Source organism: Mizuhopecten yessoensis, unplaced genomic scaffold, assembly GCF_002113885.1.
Source record: "Mizuhopecten yessoensis strain PY_sf001 unplaced genomic scaffold, ASM211388v2 scaffold10331, whole genome shotgun sequence".
Taxonomy (NCBI): domain Eukaryota; kingdom Metazoa; phylum Mollusca; class Bivalvia; order Pectinida; family Pectinidae; genus Mizuhopecten; species Mizuhopecten yessoensis.
Window position 1 is genome coordinate 1,165,839 of NW_018408493.1, and position 21,588 is coordinate 1,187,426.

Consider the following 21,588-nt stretch of genomic DNA (forward strand, 5'->3'; position numbering starts at 1 on the left):
AATGACATAAAAATCATTAATGGGATTTTTAATAGATGATTAAAAAAAATACACTGATTCTGATGCAACTTGACAACTTAGCATATTGTACTTTCGTTGGTCGATACTTTTAATTTCCATGCAATATTCAATTTTGTTCAATATGTAGATATTGCACTACAAAGCTGGTCAAATGAGTGATTTGAATATTTTCTTGATCTCGAAGAAGAGGGAAAATGTTTTTTTCGAATGTTGTTCAGATTTGAATATATTTTTTTCCTATAATACTCCTCATTGTAAAAAGAAAGGTCCGTTTGCAATTATAGTTTGATGTTAAATGGACTAAATCAAAACATGAGATTAATCATTGTTAGAAAAGAACTCGGCCTGTGCCTTTTCAAATTAACAACCATATGTAGATCATGATAATTGACTTTATATTTGAAACAGGCCTTGTCTGGAAAGAGAGTGTATTTAGTAGCACTGGCTTAAAATTGGAAAACCGATCATTAGGGGAGACCAGGGCACGTTCAGCCAATTCTTTTCATTTAATGTCGTTCGGGGTAGTACTGATATACAGTTCCATGCCTGTCATAAAATAATAAAAAGGGAAAACAAACAAAAATATAAGTCCGTATTTCAAGAATTATTAACTGTGTCGTAAGATTGAATGGCCAAACGTGTCCCGCCTTGGGGCATGTTCGTCGAAACTAAGTCGTTAAGCAATCAATTAAGGAATGCAAACACGTGCTTTTTCAGGAAAATACTCAAAAGTTGTATGTCTTGTCCTCAAAACTTACCTCCTCCTCTTATTTTGTTGAATCTGGAAATCCAAACGTGGCATATAGTGACAAAAAACCCACCTGCAGTGCTTTTATAACCACTTTTCAGGGACGTATAGCACTATACGTCCTGCACTTTTCTACCAACTCTAGTATTGATGATTCTAATGCAAATTTACCTGACTTCGTGATAAAATGTGCGAATTCTCTAAATGATATTATTTTAAGCGTTGAAGTTGTTAATGGTATTTTATCTGTTCGTTATATTGGAAAAGCTGTAGAGCCTGATGAAATTAGTCACCGCAAGCTTAAATCAAACTAGGGCAAGGTCACTTTCTTCTCCCCTCGCGATGCTATTTAATCGTTCTATCAAAGAATGTTCATTTCCTGCCGATTGGGGAAAAACACACATTTTACCTCTATTTAAGAAAGGCGATTGCCACCTACCGGTGAATTACAGAACATTTTCACTATTAAGTTGTGTTTCCAAGGTAATGGAATTAGGTGTACCTTTTTCAAATATGTATTCAATTTTGCAAGAGACAATAATATGTTTTACAAATATCAGTTTAGATTTTTACCAGGTCATTCTATAGTTTATCGACAAGTTACATTACTTTGCCAAATTATTGAAACTCTAATTGTATATCATTTAAAAGTCACTGAAGTGCACGGGTACTGGTATGCAAATAATATCTATTTCCATGTATGTCTATTAATGTTACTTTCATGTATAAATAATATTGTATGTAGCATGCTGTCCATTGCAGTATTGATGCTATTATGTAATTAAGGACGTTTTTAAGATGCAATGATTTGAATTATTCAAATAAAATACGTTTATTTCATAACATTGTTTCCGCCGTTGACAGGAAAGAATATCCGTGTGTTGTGTTTTGTGACCTTTCCAAGGCATTTGATAAAGTTTGGAATAAATTAAGGATTGTTATTCAAACTTACTTTTCTGGTTCTCTAGTTATTTGGCTAACCGCCAACAATCTGCTTTGTATGGAAATAGCCTATCATCTCTTTCATTATCTATTTGAATGCAATAATATAACTTTATCCACCTCACGTAACAAATATATTCCTCGTTATTATTGCACCAACCCAAATGTGTATAAGTTTAAAGGTCTTTTATCTTTATGCAATTAACGAGTTCTGACAGGTTTATCTATTTTCCTAACCAAAATGGCTCCTCTTTTGTGAATGATGCATATGTATAACTGTTAATAGTTAAATAACTTGGGAATTATATGTATGGTTGTTTTTTATGTTTGCTTTGTATTTTCCATTGTATGTAATATCATGTTACTATACCGTACCTTCAGTTATACATGTGTATACAAATATGTATATTGTACTTCATTTTCCATATCTGCAACTTTATTTCCTCATGTAACACATATTATGTGTCTGAGTGTCAATACAATCTTGCTTGTATACATGCATGCACCTGTCCATCCTGTCAAAATTTAATATATGAATTCATGTACATGTACCTCATGTTACACATTTCCATGTATCTGAGTGTTGGAAATAAAATCTGAAAATCTTGAGAATGTCACGGCAGGTTGACCGCAGGGATCTGTTCTCGGCCTTTCGCTATTCCTATTTAACATTAATAATCTCGTCGACCCTCCAACAACTTTCATTATATATTCTTTGTGATGATTCATCTCTCCAACAGTTTTCGGCTGACTTACATTTTATATAACAGAACCTCAATCATGATATTCAACGCTTACCTGATTGGTCTGATAAATGGCTTATAATGCATTTTAATCTAGCAACGGCAGAAGTAGTTATCTTCTTTATACTAAACAACTAGATATTAAAACCAACTTAACTTATAAAATTGAAAATCTTACATTCACTGATTCTCGCTGTCACCTCGGAGTGTTTCTACCTTTTATAAGATTCATAACATATATTAGTTCCAGATTATCTCTATTGTTCCTTTCAAAACAAATGATCGTCATCATGATCTTCGTAACCCACGTAACTATCAAATGCCAAGATGTAGATTAGATGTGGTCAAAAAGTCATTTATCTCCTTTACAATAAACTTATGCATGGAATGGACTTAATAATTATGTGCAAAATATTGCATCCACTTCTGCTTTAAATATGAAAGTGTCACCTAGGCCACGCGTTTTACCAGAGTTTTGTTGATTACGTTCGTGCATTATGTTGTATGACTACGCATATTGCTTGTTTCCAGGTCACCCCACTGGGGCCTGTTCGTTTATGTGGAATAACCGGTTTGTTTGATTTTAGATGTAATATTTTCGGGTATAAATCCTAGCGGACCTGCAGATGTTTATGCAAGCCTTGCAAGGCTCGCCTAAAAGCAGCATCAGATTTCGGGGTCTCCCTTTTATTTCATAAATGAACAACTCTGGTCCAACTGGTTCGACAGTTTGGATCGCGATAAACGAAAACGGCCCACGAACCAAGCATGTTCAAGTTGCTCTGTATCCATAAAGACCTTGGAGAGAAACTGATGACTAAGGAAACTAGCTCACGTCTGCATATAAACTGTTATATTTGGAGAATTCACCTTATCATTTTCAAAATCACTGATTTAAGGTATGCAAACGTTAAACTCAATATTATTTTCATTATTTTTCACGTGACATAATATAGCGCGAAAACTGAATTGCTTCTAGCTGTCCGCAAGTGCATTATTCAATTGATATATATCCTGGCATTTTTTATTTTTTTTGAGAAAAATCGATAAAAGTTATTCGTAATCTCTCTTCTTCTTCCGGTTGATTCCACTTTTTGAAATCATAAAAGTAATACTTAAAATTTTGAAGGCATTCAAAAATTACATAACGGTGAAAAATATTGCCAAGAGAAACAATTGAATTAGTGCTGTTGAAATCATTTTTCTTTCCGTACGAATATAATCGGTACATTTGTTACATTTCATCTGTTTTGACGTCGTGCGCCGATTTGTCCCTTATCATATTCATGTCAGTTAAGAGATCACATGCTTCTTACATTTTGGTAAGTGTAACATAATGGCGACAGGAATATGAACAGAAAATCGGTCAGATGTCGACTTATGAATGTTACAAATCTATTTATAACATCTACATTTCTCAGGAAAAAACCACTCAACATGTTGTGGCAGTATATCGATTTGTAGCCTTAGCTCCATCAGATAAATTTATAGACACGCGTATTTTTTGACAGAAAAGTAACAAAGCAAAATGGAGAAATTATGCAAAAACTAGCATGTTTTGTTTCATTTTGCTCAATTTGAAATAATATAAAGAAAAACATAACTTAATCTATTCCGAAAATGTGTGAAGAATCCTGCGTTTATCTCTACCCCTGACCGGGGGGGTAATTTTGACATTAAATTGGTGACACATGCAGACGATATTAATATTTTACTCCCAAGATGTTGCTTTTCAACTTGACCAGGTTAGATGTAAAGTTGGCTATCAAATATTGGAAATTGTTTATGAAAATAAATGTTACAATGAACATATAGTAAAATTAATTGTGGTTTTACTCCAAATTGTGCAACTCAAGAGACGTTTATAACACACTGTATGAGTTACCCCGCTTCATGAAACTCTCCACATCGGCGGGAGTCAGATCACTTCTGGACTCTCCCGTGCTCTATATCTATATCCGGCTGTAAATAGTATAACTTGGGTGGTGGATAAATCTTGTACGCCGCTCCCGCTCCCGGACTAAAACCCCGTATTTCTCATAAACGCGATCGTTTATATTTTTTTATATGAAATTATACAATAATTTCAAACATTATTTTTTAAATGTGACAGTTACAAAATTGTTAATTAATCATTTAAAAATTTAGAAATCGACGATAATGTGTATTTTAAGGGGGTAAAACTTTTATTCCGCAGTCAACCGTGAAATCACGGCTTTTCATATTTATCATGTTATTTTCAGATATATAGAACAAAATACCTTACCTTTTTTAATTATGTAAGTTTCGTTGAAATAAACGATCTATTTCACATGAAATTCTGACTTTGTTGTGATCTTTGTTGTTCTACGTGATAACGACATAGCTTGACAGAGTGATGTCCCCTTAGCACCGGGTACGGGAGTAAACGAAACACCCGCGATCACAACAAAGTCAGAATTTCATGTGAAATATGTCGTTTATTTCAACGAAACTTACATAATTATAAAAAGTGAGGTATTTTGTTATATATACCTGAAAACAACATGTTATTTTTCTCTAAATATCTAATTGTAGGCCTATGTGGGGAAAAAAAAGTGATTTTCACGGTTGACTGCGGCGTACAAGTTTTACCCCCTTGAAATCCACATTATCGTCAATTTCTAAATTATTAGACAACAACAATACAAAAATTACAAAAACCCGCATTTAGAAAATAATGTTTGAAATTATCGTATAATTTAAAAAAAAAAAGTATAAACGATGGCGTTAAGGAGATATTGAAGTATCTTTATATTCCTGGTACGGGGTTTTAGTCCGGGACCGGGAGCGGCGTACAAGATTTACCTACCACCTATAACTTGTAACGGAAATGGCTGCCCTTGGAAGAATGTACAGTCGATTAATTGCTTGTCGACATCATAATGCAAGCTTCAATTTTAGTAGTAGTGTAGAATGCTTGTTTCAAACTATGACTGTACAACACAGTTCATTGTCAGTATCCAGTGCACGTGGTAACGATGCAGACCACGGAGTTCTCTTATCACAGAAGGTGTTTACCAGAAAGGATTTTGTTCCGACTCTATTCATCGGCAAAGAAGGAAAGAACATAAAAAGACTCAAAGAATTGTGTGGGCGTGAATTCAAAATAACAATGAAGGATCGCCATATACTCGTATCTGGAACTGATGCTGAAGGGGTGAAGCGTTCGGTAGAAAAGGTAACGCAAGAAGTACAACGGATTGAAATGTTGCCAAAAGTAAAGGTGTTGACAGATGAGGATGCTGGTGTTCATAGAATGATTTTCGGAAGAGTCTTTGGGAAAAAAGGAAAGAACATTGAACGATTAAAATCAGAGACAGATATCGATTTTCATATCATTAACGAGGAGGTTGGGTGTATAGTTGTCCGTGCCGTTAGGGATGATTTTGAAGACGTGAAGATAGCGGAAGAAATGATAAAGCAGGAGGTACAAAGAGCTAAGAATCAGGTCGTTCCACAATTCACAGAAAATGTGTTGACAGATGAGGATGCTGATGTTCACAATCAGATTTGTAGAAGGATCATTGGAGATGCAGGAGAAAACATGAAACAGTTGATGTCAGAGCTTGGACCTAATATCAAAATAGACCTCCACAAATTTGGTCGTATAGTTGTCTCTGGGACTGATGCAGAAATGTTGATAAGAGCAGTTGGAAAATTAAAACAGAAGGTCCTTACAGCTAGGAACATCTTTGTTAATCCCTTTACAGGAAAGGTGTTGACAGATGAGGATGCTGATGTTCACAGTCAGATTTGTAGACGGATCATTGGAAAAGGAGGACAAAGCATTAAATATTTGTTATCAAAGCTTGGACCTAATATTAATGTGACCTTTAAAGCTGGTCAGATATTTGTCTCAGGATCGGATGCTGAAGAGGTGCAGAGAGCTGTTGAGATATTGAAACATGAGGTCCAAAATGTTAAGGATGGGGTTGTTCCACTACCCTTCACAGGAAAGGTTTTGACACATAAGGATGCCGATTTTCACAGGAAAATTTGTGGAAGGATCATTGGAAAAAGAGGAGAGAACATTGAACAGTTGACAGCAGAGCTAGGGTCTTATATTGAAATGGAATCAAAAACAATTGGACATATAGTTGTTGGTGGGATTGATGCTAAAGTTGTGGAGACCGCAGTTGAAATATTGAAACATGAGGTCCTTAGAGCGAAGAGTGAGGTCTTTCCACAATTTGCAGAAAAGGTGTTGACAAGTGAGGAGGCTGATGTTCACAGTCAGATTTGTAGAATGATCATTGGAAAAGGAGGAGAGAACATGAAACAGTTGACTAAAGAACTTGGGCCTTATGTCAATGTGGACCTAAGACAACTTGGTCATATAGATGTCTCTGGGAATGATGCAGGAGAGGTGGAAAGAGCAATTGAAAAATTAAAACAGGAGGTCAAAAGAGCTATAAACATCATTGTTTATCCCTTTAAAGGAAAAGTGTTGACGGATGAGAGTGCTAATTTTCACTTTGAGATTTGTGGAAAGATCTTTGGAAGAGAAGGAGAGAACATTAACCAGATGACATTAGAGCTAGGGTCTAATATAAGGGTGAACACCTCAACAGCTGGTCATATGGTTGTCGCTGGGACAAATGCCGGAGTGGTGGAGAGAGCAGTTGAAATATTGAAACAGGAGGTCCAAAATATTAAGAATAAAGCTGTTATACCATCCTTCACAGAAAAGGTGTTGACACATAAGGATGTTGAAAAACATAAAAAGATTTGTGGAAAGATCATTGGAAAAGGAGGACAAAACATTAAATATTTGTTACCAAAGCTCGGGCCTAATATAAGGTTGGACACAATAACAGATGGACATATAGTTGTCTCTGGAACTGATGCTGAAGAGATAGAGAAAGCAGTTGAAATATTGAAACAGGAGGTCCAAAACATCGAGGATGAGGATGATGCACTACCCTTCAGAGGAAAGGTTTCGACAGATGAGGATACTGATGTTCACAATAAGCTTTGTGGAAAGATCTTTGGAAAAGAAGGAGAGAACATTAACCAGTTGACATCAGAGCTAGGGTCTAGTATAAGGGTGCACAGCCCAACAGCTGGTCATATAGTTGTCGCTGGGAGAAATGCCGGAGAGGTGGAGAGAGCAGTTGAAATATTGAAACAGGAGGTACAAAACATCAAGGATGAGGATGATGCACTACCCTTCACAGGAAAGGTTTTGACAGATGAGGATGCTGATTTTCACCGGGATATTTGTAGAAGGATCATTGGAAAAGGAGGAGAGAACATTAAACAGTTGACAGCAGAGCTAGGGCCTAGTATTAGGTTGCAAATCCAAAAATTCGGTCATATACTTGTCTCGGGGACGGATGCTGAAAAAGTGGAGAGAGCAGTTGAAATATTGAAACAGGAGGTCCAGAGGGGATATAATAAGTTAGGACCCTTCACAGAAGAGGTGTTCACAATTGAGGATGCTGAAAAACACTCAAGGATTTGTAGAATAATAATTGGAAAAGGAGGACATAAAATTAAAAATTTGAAAGCAGAGCTGGGGTCTGATATTGACTTAACACCCATAAAAAATGGTTACATAGTTGTGTCTGGGACTAATGCTGAAATGGTGGGGAAAGCAGCAGAAAAAATAAAACTGGAGGTCCAAAGAGTTAAGAAAATGGTTGTTGAATCCTTCACTGAAAAGGTGACAACAAATGAGGATGGTGATATTCACGCTAAGATTTGTGGAAGGCTCATTGGGAAAGGAGGATGTAATCTTCAACTTATGAAATTGAATTCAGGGCTCAATTTTCACATAGATGTTCCAGACATTTCGAAAACTCCATACGTATATGTCTATGCAAGTAGCATGCAAGTGTTAGAGAAAGCTGTAGAGGTAGTAAAACACCGGATAGAAACAGTTCGAAAAGAGATAATATTAGATTCATGCAAGAGTTTGTATGAGGATTGGCACATGAAGACAGAAAACAGTTGATTTAGATACCGTGTATGTTGGACATGTATTCGTTTTTGAGACTGTTGCTGAAGTGGTATTAATCGAGAGCAGTAAAATTTGCAGTCCCCAGTTTTACAAATATTCTTGACACTCGATGAACTATTGGAACTTTCCAAAGATTTTCAATCGGCAAACATTTTGCTCTTGTTTACTGTTAATGAAAAATTCCTCAACCTAGGACTGTTTCTTGACTATTCCAGTCATGCTTTCCAATAAAAAGAATTTAAGAATTTCCTCAAGTAAAGGAACATATGTGAAACTGTACAGAGCTAGGGAACTTTAACTGTTTTATATCAGAGTGGACTGAACAAAAGTTAATATTTTGAACTTGAAAAATATTCAAAATTGTAAAAAACATACATGTATTATAGGGCCATCCTTAAAAAATTGAATTAAAAATTGATTGCAGTTTCCGTACTCTTTTGATTTTCATTGGATAGGTAGGTATTATTTGTTTATATTTGTAGAAATATTTCTATATAAAAACCCAATGTTTCAGTGATTTTTCATCAGGAAATGTTTTTTTACAAAGTTCTTAAGAAGTTAGACAAGGTATCATTTTTAATGAGTCGATCAGGAATATTTTTAGCAGTTCAAATCACACTTTGTCTAGCTGTGGTCCATTTAATTGTCCGTCCTTCTACCCTTAAACAATTCAAGTTAGCGCTATTCCTCAGAAATTCGTAAATTTCATGTAAAGATTCCCCATAGTACCCAGTTACGCATATCAAATATTGAGACTGATTAGAAAACCAAGATTGCCAACAGGCTGCCAGCCATCTTCAATTTTGAGAGTTAAAGTTTGTTATCACTATTTCTTAGAAAGATCTGGAGAGATGTTTCTCAAATTTAGCTTGAAAGTTTCACATGGTGCCTAGTTATGCATATCAAATATAAATTGAAACTGATCGGAAAACCAAGATGGCCAACAGGCAGCCATCTTGAATTTTGAGAGTTAAAGTTTGTTTGTGCTATTTCTCAGATTAATTACTGGAGATATTTTTCTCAAATTTCACCGGGTCCAAAGGACCAAGGTGAGCTTGTGCCATACCGTGCCCTCCGTCATCCGTACGGCAACAATTTCTTCAAACGACTTCTCCTTCTTAAACACTGATTGGAATTTAACTAAATTTAGGTGGTGGTGGGGATTCAAAATTGTACAAATGGTAGGGCTGAGGTGTTGGGGCAATTTGGCTATATTACATTGAACGACTTCTTCTGTAGAACTCTGCACTTGATATCGATCATATTTGGTCAGAAGCATTCATGGTAGGCGGGGATTCAAAAGTGTACGAATGGAGAGGCTGACCCCCCAAGGGGCTGAGGGGCAGGGCCAAAAATTATTTGGCTATATTGATTTAAGCGACTTCTCTGGAACTAAGAGATGGATATGATATATATCAATCATATTTGGTTGGAAGAATTCATGGGAGTTGAGGATTCAAAATTGTACAAATGGTGGGGCTGACCCCCCAGGCTAAAGGGTGGAGCCAAAAGTAGTTTATTACTTTGAAATGGTTGAGATCCCAACCATACAGTATAACCTTATAGAATGCGCATATGCTTCCAAGATGGCTCTTGGGTTTGGCCCCACCCTTAACTTTGAAACAGATGAGATCCCCACATCAAAACTGTATATTCTAATGCAGGACATAAAGAGACGAATGCAGTCATGATATTAGGAATAGACCCTTGAGTCTGGCCAAACCCCTAGGGACCTAGTTTCTGAGTAGCAGCTTTGAAACAGTTGAGATCCCAACCATAATGATATACAATTGCCGAGTTTAAAAATAAGAATGCACATGTACAGATGCTTCAAGGATCGCTCTGGGGTCGGCTCCACCCTTAGAGACTTAACCCTAGGGTCATAACTTCGAAACGGTTAAGATCCCCACCCCAAAACTATATATACAATTGTTGGGCATAAAGAGACGAATGTAGTCTTGATATTAGAATTGACCCTGGGGTCTGCCAAAACCTTGCAGACTTAACCCCTGGGTCATAACTTTGAAACGGTTGAGATGCCCACCCCAAAACTATATATACAAATGCTGGGCATAAAGAAATGAATGCAATTATGATATAATGATTGATCCTGGGGTGTGACCACAATGCTAGGGACCTAGTTTCTGAGTCGCACCTTATGAACAGCTGAGATCCCCACCCCATAACCATACATAAAATTGTCATGAAAAATCTTATACAGATATGCTACAAGGATTAGCTTTGGGGTCTTGCCCATTCCCTTGGATCTTATTTTGAGAATATTTTGCCATGATTGCTTAGATATCAAGGTGAGTGATACAGGTCCTCTAGGCCTCTTGTTATTTTGAGTTAAAGTTTGTTGGCGGTATTCCTCAAATAGAACCAAAAGTATCTTTCTTAAATTTCACGTAGGGGCTCCTCAGAGTCCCTTATTATGCTCATTGAATTTTTGGACTGATACGAAAACAAAGATGGCCACCAGATAGCCATGCTGAATTTTGACAGTTCAATCTTGTTATCACTTTTATTTCATTTGTATGAGTACCCTCGTCCCTAATGAGAATTAATGATCGTCCCTCATTGACAGCACTTCTAACTTTTTTTTAGATTTTTTTTAGCATTTTGCATTTACCAGGTAGTTATGCAATCCTTATAAAGTAACATTTGTCATATTGGCAAAAAAACAAATGACATAACAAGGTTTAAGTTAATGTACAAGATTCTTGTTAAGGATTTCCAAGATGGGATAGAGTAATAGTGCATGTTAGGAAAATGAAAAGCAAAGAAGGTAAAAAATCATCTTTTGTAGATCTGATAATTATATAAAGATCCTATGATGGTGGGCACCAGGATTCTAGGATCTCTTGTTAAAGTTTATTAGCGCCACTCTCAGAAGTTACTGGAGGGGTCTTAATCCAATTTCACATTAAGTTTACACATGGTCCTTAGTTATGCATATCAAATTTGTGTACTGATTGGAAAATTAGGATGACTGAAAGGCAGCCATCTTGAATTTTGAAAGTTAATTAAGTGATCTTTTTCAAATTTCGCATGAAGGTTCCTCTTGATGCCTAGGTATGCACATCAAGTGTTTTGACTGATCAGGAAACAAGAGGGGCGACAGGCAGCCATCTTGAATTTTGAGAGTTAAAGTTTGTAAGCTGTAGTTCTTGTATGAATCTTTGATTAAAGGTAGCCATATCAGGTGCATTTATTCTTATAATATTGGTGTTATTTCTTGTAACAAACCAAATACAGATGTGCTACAGTATATGGAACCCCAAATGTTCGTGTGCGGGGAAGTTTTAAACATTATTGCTCATAGCATATAGTTATTAGGTCACCTGAGCTTTAGCTCAAGTGACCTATTGCTATCCGTCTTCGTCTGTTGTCGTACATTTTTTTAACTTAAGCTGAAATACTGTCAAAGGGATTTAATTGATACTTCATGAGAATGTTATTGACAACTCCCTGTTGTGTTGTTATTTTTCGGGTAGATCAGAAATCCAATATGAAATTTTTTGAAAAACTATTTCAAATTTGAAAGTAAAGTTCTACTAGGCTGATTTAAATGAAACTTGGTAGGAATGATAAACACGTGGTCCTGACAAAGTGTTGTTATTTTTCGGGTCGATCAGAAATCCAATATGGCCGCCAAGGCCGCCATTTTGAAAAACTATTTCAAACTTGAAAGTAAAGTTCTACTAGGCTGATTTAACTGAAACTTGGTAGGAATGATCAACTTATGGTCCTGACAAAGTGTTGTTATTTTTTGGGTTGATCAAAAATCTAATATGGCCGCTAGGGCTGGCCATTTTAAAAAACTATTTCAAACTTAAAAGTCAAGTTCTACTGGGCCAATCTAACTGAAACTTGGTAGGAATGATCAACTTATGTTCTTGACAAAGTGTTGTTATTTTTCGGGTCAATCAGAAATCCAATATGGCTGTCACATTCGCCATTTTAAAAAACTATTTCTAACTTAAAGTCAAGTTTACAGGGCCGATTTAAATGAAACTTGGTAAGAATGATCAACTCGTGGTCCTGACAAAGTGTTGTTATTTTTTGGGTTGATCAGAAATCCAATATGGCCACCATTTTGAAAAAATATTTCAAACTTAAAAATCAAGTTCTAATAGGCTTATTAACTGAAACTCAGTCTAGGAATGATCAACTCATTGTCCCAACAAACTTAACTTAAAGATATATATACTTAACATTTTTTACTCAAATTTTGGTAGGGATGATTGACATCATTATCTCCACTTCATATTTCAACAACAAAAATTAATACTGTAGGACTCAGTTGACCGTTAAGGCCCATGGGCCCCTTGTATTATGAGCTGTTATTTCTCACATTTGTTCAACAGTAGTTATGTTAAAACCAAATGAGCGAATCAGGCCAGTTGGGCCTCTTGTTTAAAGTTTCTATTAAAGCTCCTCCCGACTTGGCTCTTACTTATGCATCTTTCATTTTGGGGAGGAGGGATTTAAATAGTGTTCGGTATGATATGAAAAACATTGATACAAAATGATTTCTCGTGAAGTAAATTTGGGTCAAACATCAACTTAAAGTGATTTTAGGTCAGAAAATATCTTTCAACATGTTAGTCATGAATAGCCTGTCCAATTATTTGTGACAATTTCAAGTTTTACTTGTTATTGGTGATTGACCTAAAACAACAATTGAGAGCCTGAAAGGTTCAGAGTGAATTAAGACTCCCCTCAAAGTTTCCCACAATGGGTTCGAGACCCACGTGGGGCAGTCGACAAGCACTGGCCGTAGGTCGATGGTTTTTCTCCGGGAACTCCGGTTTTCCTCCACCACCAAAATCTGGCACATCCTTAAATGATTATAGCTGTTAATTATATATAGGACGTAAAACACAAACGAAACCACTGTCACATATATATGCTCCAAGTTATGTAAAAATGGCGACACAGGTATTGTCGGGTTACCCGAGTGGGTGCATTAGCTTACACTATCGAATCCTGTAAAAGTAGTTAGCTCGTTTGCTCTAACAATTATAACCCAGGTAACTTCACTTTCATTGTGACAGTAGTGGGAACATTGGTTCCTCGGTATTGTAAGTTATGGATATAAGCCGAAAACTGTCCAATAAGTGAGAGAAAGGGCATTTGTCGAGGCCCGTTAGGTTACACTATACAATGTAGGTGGCATAGAATGTCCTTTGAATGGTTATGATAGTGGTCGCATAATCTGCACCCTCTTGTGTAACTGCATGGGTTTCACAAGATGGTGGGGATATAATAAAGGGCGAGTAAAATGGGACCCTTAAATCCCCTCCTTGCACCCCACCTCCAGAGGCAGTGGGAAAATATGGTCTAACATTTCCAAAAACCTTATCCTGCTGAACTGCTAATGTTTTCAGCAAACTGTTTTCAATGACAGAAATTTCTTTGTGATTTATGACACTACTGGTGAAATTCATAATCACAGGGTAAATATTAACCTACAGGAAGACCTGAACCAGCTACATATATCGTCAGATACTTTGCTGATACAATTCCACCAAGAATAAAAACAAAAATACAACGCCACCATATTTGAATAAAAAGACACCTGTGAAGAGGGATCATGATAAAAAAGTTCAATCGGGAAACTTCGGCACTTTCCGTAAACGAGAAAAATATTTTGTCGTTTACAGAAGGTGCCGACAGTCCTCGATTGGATCAATTCCAAATTAAAGTCATTTTGGTAAACCCTCGTGGTGATTTTTTTGGTTGTCTAACCCTCGGGTTAGACAACTAAAAACAGTACCCCTCGGGTTGGAGATTTCTCTGTCACACCCTCAAGGTAGGGGAAGATTATATTAGTCCCTTTGTCAGCCTGTGTCTGATACACATATTTTAAAAATGATGAATTGTATTGAAGATGTCAGAGATGGCAAACCTAAATTTAGTAGTCATATACATTAGCTTGAGTTTCTTCTGGCCCTGACACCAAACTTGGACATTTTTAACAGATAGATGTCTGGTGCGACACCTATCTGTCAAAATGTCTAAGTCTGGTGTCAGGACCAGAGGAATTTAAGCGAAACTCAGGCTACATAGGTATATACATGAATCGGTCAGTAAAGCAAACAGGATAATTGGAACAATTAGAACAACATATACATATTTAGATGCATCAACTGTTTGTCTCCTTTGAAAAGCGCTAGCGAGACATCAGGAATACGTACAGAGCTAGCATTTGGGATTCATATATATACCTACAAAAGGAGATTTATTGAGGGTGAAAATGTGCAGAGGAGATCAAGCTGCAATAAAGATACCAAGAATGAATGATCTAAGTTATCAAAACAGATTCAGGATTCTAAAATTATCAACTTTAGAACACAGAAGATTGCGAGGAGATCTGATACAAGTTAACAATCTAATTAAAATTAGACTTGTAATTCCACAACAACCCTCAGGTCATGCAACCCTCGCTGTCCAGCACTCTGCGAACAACCCTCAGGTAAGAGTTTGGCTATCCAGCACTCTGCGAACAACCCTCGGGTAAGAATTTGGTTTTCCCATTGCTCGACAGCCAAACTTTAACCCGAAGGTTGAAACTTTACTGACCACACCCATGCTTGATTCTTTTTCTACCATATTCGAAATAAACATGCCAGTGTAAATCAACTACAGATGAGTTCATACACATGTATTCCATGGCAGGAGAGTATGAATACAATCATGTTAATGTTATCGGGGTGATGAACCCTGCACATAAAATCAAGAAATCCATTTAAAGCACGAAGTTAACAATAATGTTTTCCTTCTGTTTATACAAACTTGGGGCTCCTTTGTCCAAAGATGCTCTAGAACAAATTTGGTCAATATCCTTCAATTGGTTGAGGAGAAGAAGAAGATTTTTAAAGATTTACCGATTTTCCCCATATTTGGCCACGCCCCTTTGCCCCCAGGGGGTGGGGGGCATACCCTCTGTTTATACAAAACTGAGAACCCTTTGACCAATGATGCTCCAGACCAAAGTTGGTCAAAATCCATTCATCGGTACAAAAGGAGAAGGATCTTTGATGTTTTCTTCTATTTCCCATAATGGGCCCCACCCATCTGCCCCAAAGAAGGGGCCCACACACCACAGTTTATACAAAACTGATTTTTTTTCCCCTAATCATGCTTAAGACTGCATTTGGTTTAAATCCCTTCACTTGTATAGTAGGAGAAAAAAAATCCTCTATTTCCCCTATAGGGCCCCGCCCCACTGCCCCCAGAGGGGCCACATCCTCTGTTTATACAAATTTGGTCAATACCCTTCAATTGGTTGAGAAGAAGATTTTTAAAGATTTACCTATTTTCCCCCTATTTGCATTGGCTCTGCCCCAAGGGGACCATACCTTCCGTTTATACAAAACTGAGAACTCTTTGGACAATGATGCTCCAGACCAAATTTGGTAAAAATCCCCTGAGCCGTTAATTAAGGACTAGCAGCGTTGAAAAAGTTGACAGACGACGGACGCTACGCCATGGCATAAGCTCACCTTTTCCGAAGTGACGGGAGAAAAGATATGGCTGCCAAGAAGGAGAGGTATCTTTTTCTCCAGCCAGTACTCGTTCTCCCAAAAATAAACAACTTGCCAGAGCATTCACGCTTATTAAACTATATGGTTTCGTAGATTACAAGATTTTCAACAAAAGTGGTACGGAAATTGCATGATTGAAACAACATTCAAGCTGATTTAAACACATTGAAAAATTGGTCTGTAACTAGATTTCAATACCAACAAATGCAAAAGTTCACATAACCACACAAAAAGATACATGTATGTATATATATATATATAAATACAGGCTTGACCAAGTGGAAATATTATAATCCGAGGAAGACAAAGACCTTGGAGTTACATTAGACACCATGTTAAAATTCAGTAAGTATGTGAGAAACCATATATGATATAGTCTGAAGAATCTCCTAGAAGAGATGAAAGTACTAAAGACTCGTTGTTGAGAATTTTTCTTTATGTAATATTTCTTCTTTAAAACTGAATTTTGAGCATTTCTGGTGTCACTGATTTGTAACATTATATATATACCGTAGTATTATATAAAGGGTCTTTGTGGTGTTTTTTAACAATTGCACGAGGCCTAGACGTAAACGCTATTGTAAACTGAATTATAGTTTATTCTTTTTTATTGTGACACATACATTAGGAGAACTAATATCTTTATTGGTTGCAATACATCGGCCTCGCATACATGTAGACAATTCTTATCCGTGTAGCACTGATGTACGTCATGATCCAGCTTCAGATGTAGATCTAGTATGTAACATTACCTGTCGTATATAAGTTTCTCCGTTTTTATTTCTTTTCATTCACAGGTTTTCATGCAGTGTTTTGGCGCTGTATGTAAAAAATAAACTTTTGTCATATATATATATATTAGCATGAAATTTCGTTGCAAGAGTAAATTCATATGATAGATCTAGAGTTGTTTCCCTTGGTTTTTAATTAGGGGGCGTTTGCGATCTCACTTCCTCTATGACATCATCATGGCGTCCGGACCTGACGAGTAAGAGGAGTTCGATGTACTTGAGTCATGTTATTAATGGTTGCCAAGATATCAGCCAGCCAGATGTAGATTATCTGAATAAGAACCATTTGTTGAGATGACTGAAGAGAAAACAGACGCATTGAGTCTAACGGATGACGAAGACAATGAAGATTCGGATTATGAACCGGCACTGCCCGAAATTTCGGGTGTACTCAGTAAATGGACAAATTACTTGCACGGGTGGCAAGATAGATACATAGTGTTGAAAGAAGGAACTCTTAGTTATTACAAATCCGAAAATGACACAGCGTTTGGATGTCGTGGGGCAGTCAGTCTTGCGAAAGCGAGTGTTTCGGTAAGTAACGAACACTGTCACTGACAGTAGTATATAGGCCTAGCACTGTTGTGTAGTTTCTTCACGGGTCAGTGAACGTGGATTTTCGTCTCATCAAGCGTGAACATGCACAGGACTGAAAAGTGTGTGAATCCTTGTTTTCTTTCTTTTTGACCAGAGGGTAGAAGATTTGCAATACTCTAGGACACATAAGCATGCCATGGCCAGTTTTCTTTTAGACAAAATATTTATATCACTTTCTCGTGTGTAGTGACTGTACCCCTTCCAACCACAGCCAGGAGTTTGTTACAAATATCTGAAATACACATAACTTTATGCTATACTGATATGGGTCACAGACTCACAGCACACATACACATGTGCTATGACCCATATTCGTATACAATATGTGTATTTGAAACATTTGTAACAAATCCCTTTTTCCAACCCAGTGGACCCTCATGTCACTTAGTGTCAAAAAAATATAAAACTTAAAGGAAATAACAGGATGGGGAAAACCACTAACTTGCATATAACACAAAAGTCACTTTAAGCTTAACTTTTTCAAATATTGTTTGTCCAAATCACATTTATTTAGTTGTGAAACATCATACAAATGCAATAATAAACTTTATTTGCATGTGGGAAAGTACCAAAAATAGATGCAATACTTCCGGTAGAGTTGCATCAAGATTCTACATATAAGTAGCCAACGCTTTCAGTAAACAATAGCAAAATATTAATTACCTTGTCGTAAATTAATGCGATTTTTAATAATATATTGCAAAAGTTACTGTTTAGGATGTACACCACTGAGAAGTCAAAAATGTCCTGTCTTAAACTTTTTTTCTTATATGGATTTTTGGAAAAAGGAGTTAATGGCATGCATAGTAGAAAATGCAAACAAAACTATATGTCCGTGTGCTCGTTTTTGTGCTATGATCGGTCAAAGGTACCAATTTAACACAACATGTGATTTTAGGTGATTTTTTGGGTTTTGACCATTTGCAGAACAAATTCATACAATTTCTTCTGAGTGTGTTATCAGATATGTATGAATGTTTTTAGAATTGATGAAAATATATTTTCTTTTAAGTTATGGAAGTAAAATTTCTGAATCTTATTCTTTTAACTCAGAAAGCCGATTTTAGTTACCCCTACCCCCTATTTTTTAATGAAAACTTGATCATAATTTGTTTAATATTACAAAAACCCGTTACACCAGATCAAAACGAGACTTAAACATGATTGAAACCTCAGAAGAGTACATCCTTAAAGCGACTTGGGTTATTTTTAGTAACAAATTCTTACTACAACTGGCGTATAATAGGCGAGTTTGCGTATTATATGCAAGTTGGTGGATTTCCCCAACCTGATTAAATGTTATTTCCTTATAATTACATGCTGTAAAGAATTTGATGATTTTACATATTGTCATGCATAGGGCAGTTTTAAATGACAATATTTTTCGTCTATGAATACATAACTATATCAAAACATGAAAATGGCTACAACCATGTGCCAGGTGAGATATGAATCAATCTGGGAAAAGGCCACATGGTAAAATTATGATTTGCCTGAATTAAACACAGGCAATGCAACACTCCAAATTAAATCTAAAATACATCAGCTGTATGGGTAAATTGGATGTGATAACATAGTTTTCACAAGGGAAATACCCTATTAGATGAAATTTGAAAAAAACCCACTAATAATACTTGTACTTAGTATACATGTAGTTTCCTACATTTTCAACAGTAGCACACATGTTTATGAGTACATTTTATGCAGTAACAAAATTTATCAAGCAGGTCTAGATCTGTTGTTGCTCCTGAAATATGTATTTTTGAGACCATTCAGTTATCTTCAAAATAAAAGTGAAACAGGAGAGGGAAAATGCATGGCCATACTGGGTTTCAAAACTGAACCCTCCAAACTAATTAACTGTTGGTGAGTTCAATTTAGTTGAGCTTTTATACATTGTCATCAGTGTTTGACTCAGTCCAGTTCCACTATTGACCTTTGTTGAAGGGAGACGTATTGTTCATTAGTACTGGTTCTTCTAGTTCAGGTTCTTCTGATATGATCTTTGTCTGGGCCGTTAAAGATGTCTTGATAAGACTTGTAGTATGCCTTCATCACCCATAGACGATGTGCAGTGCACTGTCATTAGGTCATTGTAACCTTGACCCCAAGGTCAAAGGCGAAAAACGTATTATTGTTTCAAACAATCAAAGGTGTATGCCCAAGTGATGCCAATGGTCCCTCACTGTGTCTAATTTTGCATATAAACCTAGAGTATGCAAGTAAATGATGGCCATGTAAACTCTATCCAGGCACCATTCGCGACTAGGGGGGCAGTCCATCACAATTAAAACGATTAAATGTTCATATAATACATATATGGATTTTGTAATTTAGCAGTATGGGCAGTTCCTCTAATAATATGGTCAAATAAGTGCTAAGCTAAAGATATCCTGATAAAAAAAACTTGCATTATTATATTTGCATCACCATCATACGATGTACATTGCACTGTGGTTAGGTCACTGTGAATTTGACCTCAAGGTCAAAGGTCAAATAAGTGTAATTTTTCTCAGGAATATCTTGTCCGGGCGGTACATTTTAAACCGTTAAAGGGGAGGTTACTGTACATTTATATATGAAAAATCGGAGTGCAGATGGACAGGGATCCTTAAGTATTTCAAACTAGCATAAATCTGTATTTGTTATATATAGTGTACCAGTGATTCTTCTAGAACTTTTAGACAAACAATTCACAATATGTCGTGGCCTGCTGCCAAAACACTTAAAAGCAGATGAGAGCATGTGATCAGAGATTTGTGAAAACAAGTAAAAAAATGTATGGAATTTTGTGCCAGGTTCCTTTTAGCCTTGATATCTCAATGAAGAATGCAGTATTAAGTGAGTTACAAACAAAGTTTAGATGTTTAGTAATCTCAGCTGTGCCAAGTAAGTTATCAGTTAAAATGAGGCTGAGGCTGGACTGTATCATGTGAAGGCAATGTTATAGCTATGGGAAGGTGTGACTAGCCAGATGTTTGTTGACCCTAGGCCTGGCCACTTGGCCGATAGTGCATCAACACATCTGGTGGATAGCAATGATACACTGTACAAATTACCTTGTGATGCAAAGCTGAAATTACAAATTTACTAGGTAGATCTTTGTTATGCAGTGAGATTTATTGGTCAATTTTGATACTGTGTTTCTTGGTTCAGTCTCCTTTGGAAATAGTATTTTTTCCCATGTTTCCACCAAAAATTGTATTTTTTAAAAAATGATACGCACATTTGTCCGATTCCAAAGCTCCAGGCCCGATTCCCAAACTCAGGAATATTTTTTTTCTTTTTTTCTTTGTGCAGCAGAAATAGCCAAAATAGGGTGTTTTGGAACAGTTATAGAATTGTAGAAATGAAAGCCTCTGCATGTGACAAACAAAATATCCTTTCTACGGATGAACACTGGTATGACGATGTTTAAACATGTCAAATACTTGTTTGTTTAGTGCTGCATGCAGAGGTTTTCAAAAATAGATTCATAGATCTAATTTATCAGCTTCAAAAATGGACAATTTTCAAGGTAAATAGCACACAACAGATCATTTTTTCATGTAAACCATGAGTTTATACCTCTCTGTGTTATATATATTACCATATATCTCATATACCACTGCCTTGAATTGGAATACGTTATCACTGAACTATTATTGTATATTAATTTTGGTGGTTTCGTGGTGTTCATCTCCTAAACATAAATTCAGAATTGTTAAATAACGTTACATTTTTGTTGTGAGTTAACTTCTAGATTTTCGGACTACAGACCAGTGTTAGATTTTAGAATTGTTTGGTTTTTGTATGGTGAGTTTTAAGACATCCAGGTTACACATCCAGATTTTGAGAATTTGCAAACAGCGAAAGATTTTGAGGGTCTTAATTTTACTGAAAAAGACCCTTTAAAAGTCCCTAAATAAGCCTTGGATTTCATACGAACCATACATATATATATATACATTTTGTATATAGCTGATATGAATGTCATCTGCATTAGATTGGTAGGGTTATAACAAAGAAGCAGTGTAATATTACAGGGGTGAAAATTGAACTATGATAATTATTGATTGAAACACTAACACGTTAGTCCTCCAGTCAAAGACGAGTAGATTTCAGCAAGGACTAGCACTAGCAGCAATAGTGAATCCACATCCTGGTCCTTAGCTTTTGGCTTGTAAAAACATATTTTTTCACAATACGATACGTATATACTGCAATTTTG

The 21,588-nt window shown here is 36.3% G+C and overlaps 2 protein-coding genes across 6 annotated transcripts in view; both read left to right on the forward strand.

The window, feature by feature from the left end:
- Window positions 1-5,404: 5,404 nt before the first annotated feature.
- LOC110460144 (vigilin-like) lies at window positions 5,405-8,431 on the forward strand. The gene has a single exon (XM_021512882.1). The coding sequence runs from the start codon at window positions 5,405-5,407 to the stop codon at window positions 8,429-8,431; it is 3,027 nt and encodes a 1,008-aa protein (XP_021368557.1).
- Window positions 8,432-16,953: 8,522 nt separating this feature from the next.
- Window positions 16,954-21,588, forward strand: part of LOC110460166 (collagen type IV alpha-3-binding protein-like) — a 29,269-nt gene continuing 24,634 nt past the window's right edge. For all 5 annotated transcript variants that reach the window (XR_002463978.1, XM_021512918.1, XM_021512919.1 and 2 more), the window contains exon 1: window positions 16,954-17,315. Coding sequence is in view for 4 of the 5 variants with exons in the window: in XM_021512918.1 (XP_021368593.1) it covers window positions 17,076-17,315 (240 nt within the window). In the remaining variant the exon portion in view is untranslated. The remainder of the gene's footprint in view (window positions 17,316-21,588) is intronic.